Below are 15,422 nucleotides of genomic sequence, written 5' to 3'. Positions count from 1 at the left end.
TAGGGGAGAACAATGGCAGGCTTGAAGGCTTAACTACGCCTGTGTGGTACCGCGAGCGAGTCCAGCCTGCTGTCACATTTCTCTAGGCCTCCATTTTCCACTGCCCGTGCCAAGCTGTCTCCATGCCGGGTGCCCACTCCTCACTTCCTCATTCCATGCTAACGCTGCGCTCCCCAGCACTGCGCCACAGCTGCATGCAGCCAAGGGTAGGGAGGGAAAGGGGCTGGGGATTGGGGGGGTGGGACAGGAGGATGGCAGATGCCAGTGCCTGGGGTCAGGGGATGCGTAATCCTGAGGGATGCTGGCGCCCAGGGGATGTTGGAGCCCGTAGGACGTTGGCACACGTGGGATGTTGGCACGCACGGGATGCTTGTTGCACGCGGGATGCTGCTGCCCATGGAGTGTCGGAGCCCAGGGGTGCTGATGTCCATGGGATGCTGGAGCCCAAGAGATGTCAGTGCCCATGGGATGGTGGTGCCTATGGGATGCTGGCACACATGGGATGCTGGAGCTCAGGACTGAAGGATGCAGTGAGGATGCAGAAGTGTAGGATGGGGGATACTGGAGCCCAGGGTGGGAGGCTGCAGGGGCTCGGGGGGTGCTGGATCCCAGATCCAGTTGCCTCTCTACTGCGTGCTGGGCAGGGAGAATTCCGACCAGGACATCCCAGTGCTCCACGCTCAGGGAATCCATCGTGTTTCCAGGGGCCATTGCCAACTCCCCTCCATGGGACCAGCACCTTCCCAGCGGTGCCTGGCTGCTGTGGGGAGCAGTAATGTGGCTGCTTCAAGGCATTGAGCATGAGGATGGGCAGGGGGTGCCCACGGGGTGCTCAGTGTGGGGCACAGGCGCACGGAGCCAGAGCCTGGGGCGGGCAGCCCGTGCCCAGCAAACCCTCCGAGCCTTCGGATGTCAGCGCCGGCGCTAATTAAAGCAAAACCAATATTTTTATGCTGGGGAAAAAAAAGAAAAAGACATTGTTCTGGTGAGCACTTTCCCTGAGCGCGTTCCCATGTCTCGGCTGGGCACGGCGTGCGGGGATGGCAGTGGGATCCGGGCTGAGATGAAAGATCTGGGGCTGTGCTTCGCTCGGGGAGGGGAATGCTGTTAAATGCTTGCATGGTTCTTCTCCTCTCTCTGCTAACTTAACTGCTTGCAGCCTCCACTGCAGCCATCCGGGTCGGGTCTGGCTGTGGCCAGCTGCTCACCACAGTGGGATGGGATGGGATGGGGATGGGGATGGGGATGGGGATGGGGATGGGGATGGGGATGGGGATTGGGATGGAGATGGGGATGGGGATGGGGATGGGGATTGGGATAGGGATGGGGATGGGGATGGGGATGGGGATGGGGATGGGGATGGGGATGGGGATTGGGATGGGGATGGGGATGGGGATGGGGATGGGGATGGGGATGGGGATGGGGATGGGGTCGGGGTCAGGCCCATCCTGGCATTGCAGGCTGCAGTGCTGCGGGCTGGCATTGATTTCAAACTAACCCCCAAACCATGAGGAGGAGCCCACTGGAGCCCACTGCCACCTGTTGGCACCAGCACCGGTGCCCTTTCCCCATGCATGGGGATGGTGGGCAGCCTTCAGGATGAGCCCTCTGTGCAAGTTCTGCTGGGACATCCCAGCCCTGAGCTGCTGGAGGGCAGATTTAACGCGGGGGTGCCAGGTTGCACGCAGCAGGGTGGGCTCTGTTCTGTGCTGCCCACAGCTTTGTGCCCTACGACCTCATTGGGTGCAGCTCCAGGACATGCAGAGTGCTTCACCATTTCCCTCCCATTGGAAGCCACAATTAAAACTATTCTAAAAGAAAACAAACATTTCCCATCAAATGTCTCTCTTTCCTTTTCCTGGCCTGCAGCCTGCAGCTAACGAGCTCATTGTGTCCCAGTGCTCCTCTGGGCACTGCAAATCCCTGGGGTTGGATGGTCGTTGGCCCCTGGAAACGCAGCCAGGGAGGTGCTGGGGGTCCCATGGGTGCTGCATCCCACTGCAGGCACTGAGCTCTGCTGGATCAGCAGCTCACACCCACACTGGTGCAGGCAGATCCTCAAATGGTAATGACGGTGCTAATTAAAACTGTAATGCTACCTTTCCTTGGGCTGCCTCAGGCTGGGAGCAGGGGATGCTGGCTCTCCAGCAGCCTGATGTAAAGCCTGATGTAATAGCCTGGCTGAGGGTTTGGTGCTGCTGGGAGAGTTTCCTTCATCTTGTTCTGATGCCCCCAGTGTGTCCCATCTCTTGGGTATGGTATGGCACAGCCACTCTGCCTACCTTGTCCCCCACCAGCTTCCCAGGGCACGTAACATGCTGTACGTTTTTGGCCAGAAAGCACATTGCATGTTCAAATGGGATGCATGGAGGGCTGGGAGACGCTCGGTTGGGTTGGCCAGGAGCCCTGGCTGGGCACAGATCTGTGCCCTAAGCACCCAGCACTGCCCTGCACACCCTCCCACCCCTGGGGTTTGTTTAAGCTGTGACTCAATGGGATCCTGCTCTGAAATCTGGATTTGCATGTATTCATCAGTGATGATGCTGAGCCCAAATGCCAAAAGGGAGGGGATGGTCCCCGCATTGCTGGGCTGAACCCCTCCAGGAACAGAGCCTGAGGCCAAGGAGCAATCAGTGCCTGTAATTAAAGGCCCTCAGCAAAGCAGGGCTGGTCCTTTCTTGCAGCACCTTGCCTCCTGCCCTCAGCCTTTCTATGAGTCAGGAGACAGCAGGCTGTTGGCAAGTATAGATTGGGGATGTTTTTTCCCTTTTAATTTTTTTTTTTTCCCCAGGAAGAGGGAAGAGCAAACAATGAGGAAAGAGAAAAGTGAAGCATGAACCCAATGGGAGCATGGCAAGGTGGGGGGGGGTTCCTGGTGAGCAGAGCTTTTGGAGGAGTGGCATTGCCCTCATCCCTGCCTGGTTTGTGTTTTGTGCTGGGAGAAGGAGGAGGAATGTGACAAAAACACCCCTGAGCTGCACGGTGCCACCCTGCTGGGGAGCTGCCATCCCTGTGCTTCTGCCCTGGTGGGGGAAATGTCCCTTTGTGCAGCCCCAGTGAGCGCTGCACATCTGGCTGACAGCTGCAGGAAGTGGCCCAGCAGTGAGGACAGTGGCCTGGAAACGTGTCCCTCCTGCACAGCTCCCTGTCCCAGCACCAGCAGTGGCAGAGCAGAGTCCTGAGCGCTGGGAGCTCAAACCCTCCTGCGCTGAGCAGAGAAGGAAATGGATTCCCAGCAGTGTGTGCCCAGCACTGCCCCACGGCCCTCCCTCTGCAGGAGGAGAGCTGGAAAAGCTCTTGCTCTCTCTGGACACTGCAGCAGCAACTCTGCAAATCCAACTGCCAGCACCCAGAGCTGGGAGTGGGGTCAGGATGCAGCCCTGCAGAGGCAACGCATCGCCTGGGGTCCTACAGCCCCTTCCCCTTGGGCTGCTCTCCCCTCCTGCCTGCATGTTGCCACTGTCATCCTGAATATCACACAGATACGAGGAGACGAAAGCTGCCTCTCTTCCTGCCAGGTTAAATTGCTCATTAGGAATGTCTATTACTTCCACAAGTCAACTTTCCCCTTCGTGGTATGTGTCCAGGGGTCAGGGCTGGCACCACATGAAAGCAGAGGGTATTCAATAACCTAGAGCCGTGGAAAGGCTTCGGTCCAACTCCAACCATGTTCGGTCTTTTATGGATGCAGCATGCCTTTCCCCATTTGTTTCCTATAAACAGCACATGGTAATATTTAGTAGGTTTCAAACAGAGCTTTTTGCATGTTCTCCCTTGCCTACAGTGAGCTACTTGGTAATAGACAGTTCTGTTTTGCTTAATGCCATTTTTGCTTTGTGTTCTTCCGGAGGGCCTGGGTTGGTTCTGACCCAGCTGCCCCTCTCAGGACCTCTGTGGGGATGAAGTGCACGCATCCTGCTGCTCAGGGATGGAGGAACGATGACCCATGTGAGTGCTGCAGCGCCACGCAGCTCCTTCTGGGTGCAGGGGGAGGCCCGCTTGGCTGCAGCAGCGGAGAGGAGGCTGCAGGGTGCTGAGCTCTCTCCTGCCCTGGAGCAGCCCAGGGGACGTGGGGACAGTCAGTGGTTGCCTTAGGGTGTGCTGGGTGCGTTTTGGGGCTGTGCTGGCTGCAAGCCTCGCTTCTTTCTGCAGGCCAGAGGGCAGCACGTGATGCTGTGATGCTCGCCAGCTCCAGCCAAGGGGAAAAGCCCCTTCGGTGCAGGAGCTGCTGGCAGGGTGCCCGGCTGCACCGTGCCTGGCACCAATGGTTCGGTGCCCCTCAGTGCAAAGCTTTCATCTGCTCCCCATCCTTCCCCCCACCCTGGCGACACAAACCCTGAGCTCTGTGCCTGCCTGTGCCCAGTCCCGAAATGCGATGCCATCAGGGCTCAGGGACAACCCCTGCCGTGGTTAAATCCTCTGCCTGCGGGCAGCTGGGGGGCCAGGCAGCGAGCCCGCACCGCCAGACCCCGGAGGACGGCTATGGGGCAGCAGCGCAGGGCACCCTCGGCCCCCGGGGCTGCGAGCAGTCGGGTAGGAGCCGGAGCTGGCGAGCTCTCAGCACCCTCTGCCGGCTCTGCTGCCCGGCCCCGGGCCCTCGTGCTTGAGATGGAGCCTCTGGGAGCTCTGAGCTGCGCTGCTCCGCTCCCACTCTGCCGCCCTGAGCCCAGTTGGGGCCGTCACTCCCTGCCCTCGCACTGACTGTGAGCGCAGGGCTGAGCCGATGCTCCATAGCAGCACCTGCACAACTCCTAAAGCTCGGAGGGCTCAAATCGCTGCTCTTGAAGAGATGCCGCGCTCCCAGCACCGCGTGGCTGACTGCAGTGCTGCGCTGAGGGTACAGGAAGGGACCCGCAGCTTCCTGAGACGGCTTTTCTCTGCTCCGAGGAATCACAAATAGCATTTCTTAGCTGTGAGGGCAGCTCCGGGCTGACAGCAGTCTCTGCTGATGCACACGCATAGGTATTCACGGGGCAGAAAAATGCTGCTGCTCAAACAAGCAAACATTGACTGTCTGGTTTCCCAGCGCTGCCCCCAGCAGCAGCTTTCACACAGCAGGCAGACATTCCTGCTGCTGTGCTCCCATCACCGGGCAGGGTGATGCACACCCAGTGCTGAGCTCAAAAAAGCAAAGGCAAACCAGTTGACATCGGGATTCTTTTAATGCAATAGCTTTGAAAATGCAGCCTTAAAATGATTTCTAATGGTCAACAATGTGAAACATCGGAGCTTTCCTACCTGTGCACCCCAAACCTGGCACCCAAATCCTTTAGACTCCCTCGGGCAAAAAGGGACGAGGTGAGCTGTCCTGAGGCACCTGGAGAACCTCAGCAACTGGCAGCACAAACTGTGCCCTTCTCTGCACCTTTCTCTCACACCTTACACTCAGGCACAAACCTACAAAGGTCCCCAGCCTGCCAGCTCCCCTCTTGTGGCAGTTAGAGCTTAGAGCCTCAGGCTCCTGGTTCTCTGTGGGTTTGTGTGCCTTCATGCTACGTAAAGTGATTTGAGAATTGAATGTCTGACTGTTTTCTGCCTGAACAGGATGGTGGAGGGAGCTGATTTTCCATCATCCTGCTTTGTGTGATATAATGCTACTTTATGCTTCCGCTCTGCAGAGCAGCAGGTGTCACAGGCTGCCATGGCTTGCTAACGTGGGAAATCCTGCTGTAGCCTAAACATCTGTGTAAGAACATCCCCCCCCCCTCCTCCTCCACTTTGTGCAGTGTTTGTCTGCTGTAACAGGAGAGCAGGCAATATTGCTGATACGAATTTAATACCTTCCAGTTGTTAGATTGAGTTTCTGGTTCTGTGGACTCAGCACACAGCCCCTGGGCTGTGAGTGCTGCAGAACACAATGCAGCTCCAGCTGCTAGTTCCTTTCTCCCATCTAAAATGCTCAGTGGTTTTCCTATGCAATTTAGTGGCTCTGCCCTTTAGGAGGGGAATGGTGAGACTTCACACAGCGTCCTGTTGGAGGAAGGTGTTGCTGGGTTTCTGCTTTCACCAATGCTGCTGTGAAGAGAAACAGCAGAAAGAACCACGTGGGTCTCCTGAATCTGAGTGCTGTGTGCTGCTGCTGCTCTCTGAGGAAAGGAGCTTCCCCAGGAGGGTGTCAGGCATCACCCTTGGTGTCAAGCCTGCATTTTGCTGGTACCAACTACAGAAATGCTGTGCACTTATCTCCAAGTGAATTTTAACCCTTTTTAAGGACAGCAGTTAACAGTAAGTCAGTGGGTACTTATGCCTTAGCCTCCAATTCTAGTTATAAAACCTGGATTCAGGTTCGGACAGACTGGAGCTCTTTTAGAATCTGAGCAGTAGTTCTTTCACAACCAAACGTCACAGTTAGAAACTAAGTGTAGAAAGAGTTCCCAGGGGAACATGAAAACGACATCACCTTATGAAAAAGCTTCAGAATGAACCTGTGAAACAAACAGCAACTAGATAATTGCCCTCTACAGAAAAATGGAAGTAACAGTAGAAGAATAGAACAACATCTTAAACAGTCAGTGAGTCAGTCTGAACGTACAGGATCCCTACAGATCTGTGATGAAAGCTAAGGGCCAACACCAGCTGGTCCCCTCCAGCCCCAAAGGAGGCTGGGTTGTGATTCACTCTTCACCAGCTGGAAGATTGTCCTCAATCCGCCTGATGAACTTCATTCTTATTTCTGTGACGCTGTCCCCTTTCAGTGTGTCCTGGACAAACTTTACATCCACAGCCATCTGAACCTAGGTGATGGAAGAGAAAAGCAGAGCTCTTATCTCCTTTATAGAAGCAGCTTCCTGCCTGACCCTGAAGCTTAAGGACTCTGAGGGTATGATGTGCAGTGCAGAGCTCTGGGGAGGGACGTATCAGTTTTCAAGATCACAGCTTTCTGCATTTTGGCTTTCAGTGGACAGTGGGCACCTTGCCTAGACAAACAAAACACCTATGGGGTAACCAAGAGTCCCTTCAGAGATCAGAGTCCAATTAAGCCAATTAACCCCATCACTCAGTGCTACAGATGCCTGGATTATTCACATCCTGCTGGAAGAGACGTTGGCTCACCATTTCCAGGGCACCTCGCAGCACTCCACACAACAGGTTGGAATAGATGAGGGTGGAGTGGTTGTCGGGGAGCTCCACGAAGTCCACCAAGGGGTTGTTTTCTAAGATCAGAGAGAACTCGTCACCTCCAGGACTCCAGTTGGTGATGCTTGGAGTGATGCCCAGGTACATTTTAAATGCTATCTGTTATGTCAAACAGAACACAAACGAGAATGTTAGTTACACTCTGCTGTTGGCGACCTCCTAAATACATTTCAGCATATATTTTCCACCGTTCTTTCTCTCGTTATACCACAATCCCATCTGCAATCCTATGAAAGAGCACATGGTAAAACCCTGCCCACACGCTGCCTGTGCCGCTGAAATAAACGCAAGCAGCAGCAACAACCCAACGAAGCTGAGCTCTGCCAGTTACCTTTGCAATAACATCTGCAGTTTCACGGAAATCGTGGCATCTCCCAACATTGGATCGGGCCAGAAAATCTTCTATCAGCCGAACTCCTATGTTGTAACCCCTGTGAGAGCACACAAGAGGAACAGGCTATGGATTAAAGAGCACAGCTGCAGAAAAACAACAACAAAAGTGGAGAAAGAAACACATGAATCTGGGGAGTAGCAATACTGTGTGAAATTCAGTCTGCCTCGTTTCTGCAGCAAGCTTGAGCTCCTACAGCTCTGCTGCAGCAGATCCACTCACATTTTGTCAAGCTGCTTGTTGACATCTTCATCATTCTCGTAGTCCTTGCACAGCTGGGTGACCAGAGCGCCGTACGTCAGCGTGAAGAGCTCTGAGTTCTAGGCAGAGGTAAAAAGCAGTTAGCACGAGCCAACGTGGAAACTGACAGCACTGCTGCATCTACGTCCAGCGCTGCTTCGAGTGGCCTGGAGAAGGGAACAGAAAGCTGCCATCTCAGAGGTATTTGCTGTGCAGTAGGAGATCTCAGCTCTTATTTTGGCAAGGCAACTTCAGTCTCCTCGGACAGAGAAATGCTCTTTCTGCTTAGAACAAGAGAGCACTCGAGCACTTTTGCTCTCTCCCTCTCTCCACACAGCAGCACTGCTATCAGCAGGCCACACAGCTGACCTGCAGAGGCAAACCAGAAGGCTGTTCACACTCCACAGTCATTTTTAGCATGTCTTGTGAGCCACTACTGAGCATCGCTCTGCCTTAACGAGGACACCCCCAGGTAGCTGGAATGACACCTCCAGGTCATCTCACACGTGGTTCTGACCAGCTCCAGGCAATAACATGCAGTTGCCAAGGACCTGAATTTATTTCAGTCAATGACCTGGAGGTGAAGGGGCCTGCAGCTCAGATTGTGCCTCTTCTCTGCTTCAGAAACGCACTGCAAATTGGCAACATTGAGCAGACCTAATTTTTGGTCTTTTCAACAGGACAAAACGTTCTTGTCCATTCACAGATCTACTACATTCTGCTGCCAGGAAGCAGCGATGCTTATCTCAACCCTGGAAAGTTACAGAAGCACATAAATTATATGCTGAAATCAGCTCCTCAGACCCAGAAGAGGAAGAGCAAGGAGTGTTCCAGGTCAGGTCAGCAGACGCACTGTGCACTGCTGCTGGCTGTGCTGGACTAGGAGCTGCATTACTTGCACTCTGCACAGATCTGCAAGGACACAACAGGATCGTGTCTCCTTTCACAGCCATCACCAGAGCTCTGGTGATTCACAGCACGTTTCCTTGGGAGCCATGAAGCAGATCAGTGATTACACAGCTGCAAAACAAAGGCTACAACAGGCTTCAGCTTTCACAGAATCCAAAGCAAGCGTTCAGGAGCAAATAAGCTCATAATTCAACTTTCATTTCTGCTTTTGGTTTTAGCAATCAGAAACGTTAGAGAAAGTCTAATCTCAGATTAAAAGCCTATCACCTACCATGAGATGCATAGATGCAGAAGGTGAAATGAATGGCAAATACCAATACTACAGAATGAAAGCAGCAGGCAGGCAGAAAGGAAGGGAAAAGAGACAACATCAGAGTTAAGTGACAACACTGATCACACGTCATTCCAAACAAGTTCACACCAAGCCGAGACACACAGGAGGAGCGGTGACTCCCAGACTGCAACACTCAACAAACAGAAACCAGGTTTGTTAGAAGAGACAGGGAATTCCATCTTGTCATTGTAACTCGTGAGGCCAACAGCAGCCAGCCAAGTGACTCCAAGAGTCCGAAAGGAGCCAGGCAGCTCCTGCTAATTTCGCTTCGTTTCAGAGCTGAAGAATTGACACAGACTTTGTGCTGCTTTGCCTTGCTTACAGCTCAGCCTTCGTCCTGGGAAGATAAAGCTTACTTAAGTGCTCAGCACTCAAGAATGACAAAGCGGAAGTCTCCTTGAGCTCTGCCGGCAGGGAAATTTGACAAACATGCAGAGAGGGGTCAACCATTTATAAGGATTTAAGCGATTTTAGTAAGGAGGGGCTGGAAGCTGGAGGGCGGGCGGGGGTCCCGGCTGTTTGCGTGTAAAACGAAGCTTCCCCCACTGCTACCGGCCCCACAGCGCCCGGCGGACACCTAAAACATTTCTAACGGCCTCCTCATTTCCGGGCAATCGAACGGAATCCGAGCGCCTCAAGCGTTCCCGTTAGCTGTGCTTTTAGCAGCGCGACGCACTGAGGAGCCCAGCGCCAAAGTGGCTGCGGCCCGCGCCGGGCCCGGCCCCTCCGGCACCCCCCGCCCCGGCCCGAAGCCGGAGCCCTTCGGGACGCTCCCGCCGGCGGCGCGGGGACCCGCGGGCCCCGCCAGGCCCCGCCGTTACCATTTTCTTGCTCTCGGTGCCGCGGCGGCCTGGCGCGACATCCTGCCCGGCCCGCTGCCTCGCCCGGCCCGCCCTCCGGCACCGCGTCGCAAAGCATCACGGGATTCGTAGTCCGCGTCACTTCGCCGCCCGCGTTGCGCGCCGCGCTCAGAACTACGCGCCCCGCAATGCAACGCGCTCGCTGAGTGCGCATGCGTCAGATGGGGGGGTGGGAGGGTCATCCTTCCCGGCATGCCCTGCATCACGTGACCACGAAGCGCCTACAAATCCCGTCGTGCGGCGCTGCTCTGCTGACTCTGCGCCCGGCAGGCGCTGGGGTGGCTGGGCAGCGGAGGGGAGCGCGCCGCTAGGGGGCGCGGCCGGGACTGCGAGGAGCTAGGCCGGCCCCCGGTGGATGCTCGGCTCCGTGCAGGGCCCGTGGGCACCCAGCTGCCGGTGAGGAGCTCCTTTCGGCAGCAGTGATGTGCAATTAGGGTTGTTTTCATTATTTTTTTCCGAATGAATAATTTTTATATCGGAAGGGAAATCCTTCGTGGAAGGGCCTCATCGTTACAGGGGGTGAAGCTCTTGGCAGAGGTGGGCTGTGCTTTCTGCACTGAGCTGCTTATGCTTCACCTGCTGGAGCCGCTGTGAGTGATGGGCGGCGTTGGGGGCTCTGTGCCCCCCACTCGATTGCAGCCCCTCCAAGGACAACAAATCTGGAGGCGGTGCTGAGATTCTGCCTCTTCTCCTGGAGCCTTCAGCTTTTTTTTTCCCTCTGCTTTTAACCCAGATGATGAAGTTCTGGGCTGTGCTGCCCCAGCCTGTTGTTACTCCTTGCATGAGTGCTTGCAGCTGGGCAGCAAGGAGCAGCAACACCAGAGGGACCCTGCAGGATGTGCCACCCCAGGGGCTGTTCTAAAAGCACTTCTCCTCCTCCTTGGAATCGCAGTGCAGCCATGTCACCTGCACTGTGTGAGCAGCGGGCGCTGGGTGCTGCCAAGTGCCAGCCATCACCTCGTGGTTTGTTTTGAGGGAGTGACAGCGTGAGAAAACCGCAAAGCAAACATCACTGGTGCAGTTGCCCATGGCTGCACGTGCTACTGTGTGTCACCAAGGCAGCCCTGTCCTGTTGCAGGGGAGCAATGGGGTTTTGCTAGAGCCAACAGGGGGCTGGCCCGCCACTGTTTGCTTGCCCAACAGATGGCAATAGTAGATGTGGGGCAGAGGCCTCCTGGTGTTTCTACTTTGGCTTTTAGCCCTAAAGGGCTACTGCTTGTCCTGCTGGCAACATACAAGAAGTCAGGCAGGTGGTGCCCTGAGCGTGGGGCTGTGCCAGCGCAGCCCGGCTGCTGCCTCTGCTGGAGCCCAGGGCAGTCCTGCAGCAGGGCTCTCCCTGGAGCCGGGTTGGCTGCACAGGGTGGCTCTGCCGGTTCCTGCTGCGGAGCAGCCCTGGCCAGGGGCTGTGCGCGGTGGGCTGGAAGCCAGAACGCAGCCGTGCCCTGCCAGCTGGCAGAGATGGGTGGCAGCAACAGGGCATAGGAGGGGAGAATCCATACGGAGGGTCTGTTCGGGTTGGCTCACTCGCGGCCTCCCCTCGCTGTCGCGCACACGTGGCTCTTCCCACACCGCCATTCTCTTCCCGTTTCCCGTGGCCTGGGACATCTCTGGGGCTCCGCTCTGGCTCAGGGCCGGGCTGCAGAGCGCTCCGCCCCACCGGCAGCACGCAGCGGATGCCGGGATGGGGCTGATCCCGTCGGTCTGAGCCGAGCCATGCCGTGCCGAGCCGCCGTCCCGTGCGTCCCAACCCCGAGGGCTCCAGTCCCAGCGCATCGCAGCGCGGTGTCAGCGTGGCTCGGAACTGTGGCGGTGCTGCTGTGCACGGTGCTGAGCCCTGGATGGGTTGAGGCGCAGCCCTTTCCTTTCCGAGACCCAACGCTGCCCTGGCACCGCCGCCTGGAGGACCTGCTGGACCGGCTGACCCCCGCCGAGATGGTGCTGCAGGTGAGGGCACGTTGAGGGGAGGGGGCACAGCCCTCAACTCCTGCTCAGCGCCTGTGGCCCGCAGATGGCGAGGGGGGGAGCCCTGCAGAACGGCCCCGCACCCCCCATCCCACGCCTGGGCATCGCGCCCTACAACTGGAACACCGAGTGCCTGCGGGGCGATGCGGAGGCACCCGGCTGGGCCACGGCTTTCCCCCAGGCGCTGGGGTTGGCCGCTGCCTTCAGGTACGAGGGCTGGTGGTGCCCGTTGTGCAGTGGAGCCCGCACACACCGGCATGCCCTGACACCCCCGTGCTGTCCCCGCAGCCCTGAGCTCGTGTACCGAGTGGCCAACGCCACGGCCACCGAAGTGCGTGCCAAGCACAACTCCTTCATCGCTGCCGGCCGCTACGATGACCACACGGGGCTCAGCTGCTTCAGTCCTGTGCTCAACATCATGAGGCACCCGCTGTGGGGCAGGAATCAGGTGCCGGCACGGAGGTGGGGTCAGGGTGGGATCCAGCCCCACAGGACCGTGCTGCAGCACCCTGAGGATGGCAGCAGCTCTGGATGAGGGCCGTGGGGGTGGGAGGTCTGCGGAAGCGCTGTGACCCTGCATCCCTCTGCTGCACCTCCAGGAGACGTACGGGGAGGATCCGTACCTGACAGCAGAGCTGGCCACGAGCTTTGTGCAGGGCCTGCAGGGTCAGCACCCCCGCTACATCAAGGCCAGTGCTGGCTGCAAGCACTTCAGCGTGCACGGTGGCCCTGAGAACATCCCCGTGTCCAGGCTCAGCTTTGATGCCCAGGTGAGCGCGGCGGGGGCACAGGGCAGTGGGTGCCCCCCGAGTGCTGATGTTTCTGCCACCGTGTGCACAGGTGCTGGAGCGGGACTGGCGCACCACCTTCCTGCCCCAGTTCCAGGCATGTGTGCGTGCCGGGTCCTACAGCTTCATGTGCAGCTATAATAGGTAACTGAGCACGAGGGGCTCAAGGGGGGTTGCGTGGCACTGCCCCTCTCCCCAGCTGCACTGTCCCTGCTCCAACAGGATCAATGGCGTCCCTGCCTGCGCCAACAAGAAGCTGCTGACGGACATCCTGCGGGGCGAGTGGGGCTTCGAGGGCTACGTGGTGAGCGACGAGGGGGCTGTGGAGCTCATCCTGCTGGGGCACCGCTACACACACACCTACCTGGAGACGGCCATTGGTGAGTGGATGGGATGGGAGTGAAATGGGTGCCGCACGGCCACGGCGAGCGGTTCTTTGTCTCCAATGTTGCAGCGTCCGTGAACGCCGGCCTCAACCTGGAGCTGTCCTACGGCGTGAGGAACAACGTCTTCATGCACATCCCCAAGGCCTTGGCCATGGGCAACATCACGCTGGAGGTCTGTGATGGGGAGCCCTGTGCCCCGACTGCCCTGTGCCTGAAGTGTGATTGAGATTTTGACGCTGGGGTTTTGGCAGACGCTGCGTGACCGCGTCCGGCCCCTGTTCTACACACGGCTGCGGCTGGGGGAGTTTGACCCCCCGGCCATGAACCCCTACAACGCCCTGGAGCTGAGCGTGGTGCAGAGCCCTGAGCACCGCAACCTCTCACTGGAGGCAGCCATCAAGAGCTTCGTGCTGCTGAAGAACCAGCGGAACACGCTGCCGCTCCGCGAGCTGCATGGCAAGCGCCTGGCGGTGAGACCTGGGCTGCTGCTCACCGGTGCATCTCTTTGTTGGCACGGAGCTGTGGGTGCCTGTCTTCACCCCTCTCCCCTCTGCAGGTGGTGGGTCCCTTTGCAGACAACCCCCGTGTGCTGTTTGGGGACTACGCACCGGTGCCGGAGCCACAGTACATCTACACACCACGGTGAGCCCCTGTCTGTCCTCGGCCCTGGGAGCGCCTCAGGTGTGCTCTGCCCCTCTCAGCCCTTCCCTGGGGTGATGGGGAGCTGCCCCCATGGTGCGCTGACCCAGTCGTGCCCCACGCAGGAGGGGGCTGCAAACACTGCCAGCCAACATCAGCTTTGCTGCGGGCTGCCGGGAGCCGCAGTGCCGGGATTACTCAAGGGATGAGGTGGAGGATGCGGTGCAGGGAGCTGATGTGGTGCTGGTGTGCCTGGGGACGGGTAGGTTGGAGCACGGGGCATGGATGCTGTCGTGTGGGGAACGTGGGGACGGGGTGCAGCGCGGTGTCCCTCGGCTTCCTGCACACAGGGGTAGATGTGGAGATGGAGGCGAGGGACCGTGAGCACCTGTCCCTGCCTGGACACCAGCTGCAGCTGCTGCAGGATGCTGTGCGTGCAGGTAGGGCGCTGCATGTGGTCCGTGGGTAGGGGACACGGCACACGTCCCCCTCCAAGCCCCAAAGCAGCACCCACGGTGTGCTCATGGTGAAACCCCTCTCCTGAAGCTGCTGGGCACCCCGTCATCCTGCTGCTGTTCAATGCGGGGCCTCTGGATGTGAGCTGGGCACAGGAGCATGACGGCGTGGGGGCCATCTTGGCCTGCTTCTTTCCTGCCCAGGCAACCGGCCTGGCCATTGCCAGCATCCTGCTGGGCGAGCAGGGGGCCAGCCCTGCAGGCAGGCTGCCAGCCACATGGCCTGCAGGCATGCACCAGGTGAGGGCAGGACGCAGCTTCTCAGTGGCCGCGGGGAGTCGCCGGGGACCGTGCTCACACCTGATGGCCCTGCTGTGCCCATAGGTGCCCCCAATGGAGAACTACACCATGGAGGGTCGGACGTACCGCTACTACGGGCGGGAGGCTCCCCTCTACCCCTTTGGATACGGGCTGTCCTACACCACCTTCCACTACCGGGACCTGGTGCTGAGCCCCCCGGTGCTGCCCATCTGCGCCAACCTCTCCGTGTCGGTGGTGCTGGAGAACACGGGGCCACGTGACAGTGAGGAGGTGAGCGTGGCTGCTCCACGCATCCGTGGCCATTTGGGGGGCTCGGGTGAGGCTGGAGTCCCTCCTGCTGATCCCCTCCTTGCAGGTGGTGCAGCTGTACCTGCGCTGGGAGCAGCCGTCTGTGCCGGTGCCGCGCTGGCAGCTGGTGGCTTTCCGCCGCGTGGCCGTTCCTGCTGGTGGTGCCACCAAGCTGGCCTTCGTGGTGTTGGCTGCCCAGCGTGCCGTCTGGACCCAGCAGTGGCACCTGGAGCCCGGAGCCTTCACGCTCTTTGCTGGTGGGCAGCAGCCAGAGCAGCAGATGCGGGCACCCTCGGAAGTGTTGAGCGCAAAGTTCAGTGTCGCTGGGGCTGCCCGGGCACTGCACAGCTGCTAGAGGTGGGGACGGGTGTGAGGATGAGTCCTGGGGTGTGGGGAGCTGGAGGAAGGATGATGTGCAGTGGCTGTGCGGGACGGGGGAGCACGGTGCTCTGCCTTGCAATAAAGTGCCCTCTGCTCTCCAGGAGGCTGTGTCCAGCCAGCATGCCGTGTGTGTGTCCTATGGGTGCTTGTAGCCACACGGTAGTGCCACCCCAGCACACGCTTCGCCCCAGCTCAGAGCACCCAGAGCTGCTCTAGGGTCGGATCCAGCACTCTGATCAATTTTGTGCTGCACTTTTGCTCCCCAGCCCTCTCTCCTTGTCATGCTGGCCCCACGGCTGTGCAACCACTCTCCTTCCTGGGGACGGATCCA

General features: G+C 58.3%; 2 protein-coding genes across 2 annotated transcripts; one reads left to right on the top strand and one right to left on the bottom strand.

Moving 5' to 3' along the window:
• Window positions 1-6,614: 6,614 nt before the first annotated feature.
• TRAPPC3 (trafficking protein particle complex subunit 3) lies at window positions 6,615-9,873 on the bottom strand (the record flags this gene model as incomplete). Its single annotated transcript, XM_079546015.1, is given in 7 exon segments — window positions 6,615-6,734; window positions 7,054-7,236; window positions 7,469-7,568; window positions 7,751-7,848; window positions 8,949-8,996; window positions 9,833-9,858; window positions 9,861-9,873. Coding segments are annotated over 7 exon segments (588 nt in total).
• A 1,711-nt stretch (window positions 9,874-11,584) lies between these two features.
• On the top strand, window positions 11,585-15,065 carry LOC306954948 (uncharacterized protein; the record flags this gene model as incomplete). The annotated part of the gene is made up of 14 exons (XM_079546156.1): window positions 11,585-11,815; window positions 11,880-12,040; window positions 12,122-12,281; window positions 12,433-12,603; window positions 12,674-12,765; window positions 12,844-13,001; window positions 13,076-13,179; window positions 13,259-13,477; window positions 13,564-13,649; window positions 13,772-13,908; window positions 13,997-14,086; window positions 14,193-14,401; window positions 14,486-14,692; window positions 14,778-15,065. 14 exons carry the CDS (start codon window positions 11,585-11,587, stop codon window positions 15,063-15,065), a joined length of 2,313 nt encoding a protein of 770 aa, XP_079402282.1.
• Window positions 15,066-15,422: the final 357 nt, after the last annotated feature.

Source organism: Tetrao urogallus, assembly GCF_951394365.1.
Source record: "Tetrao urogallus genome assembly, chromosome: 23".
Classification (NCBI taxonomy): Eukaryota; Metazoa; Chordata; class Aves; order Galliformes; family Phasianidae; genus Tetrao; species Tetrao urogallus.
The sequence above is the reverse complement of the archived record's forward strand: the minus strand, read 5'-3'. Positions and strand labels throughout refer to the sequence as shown.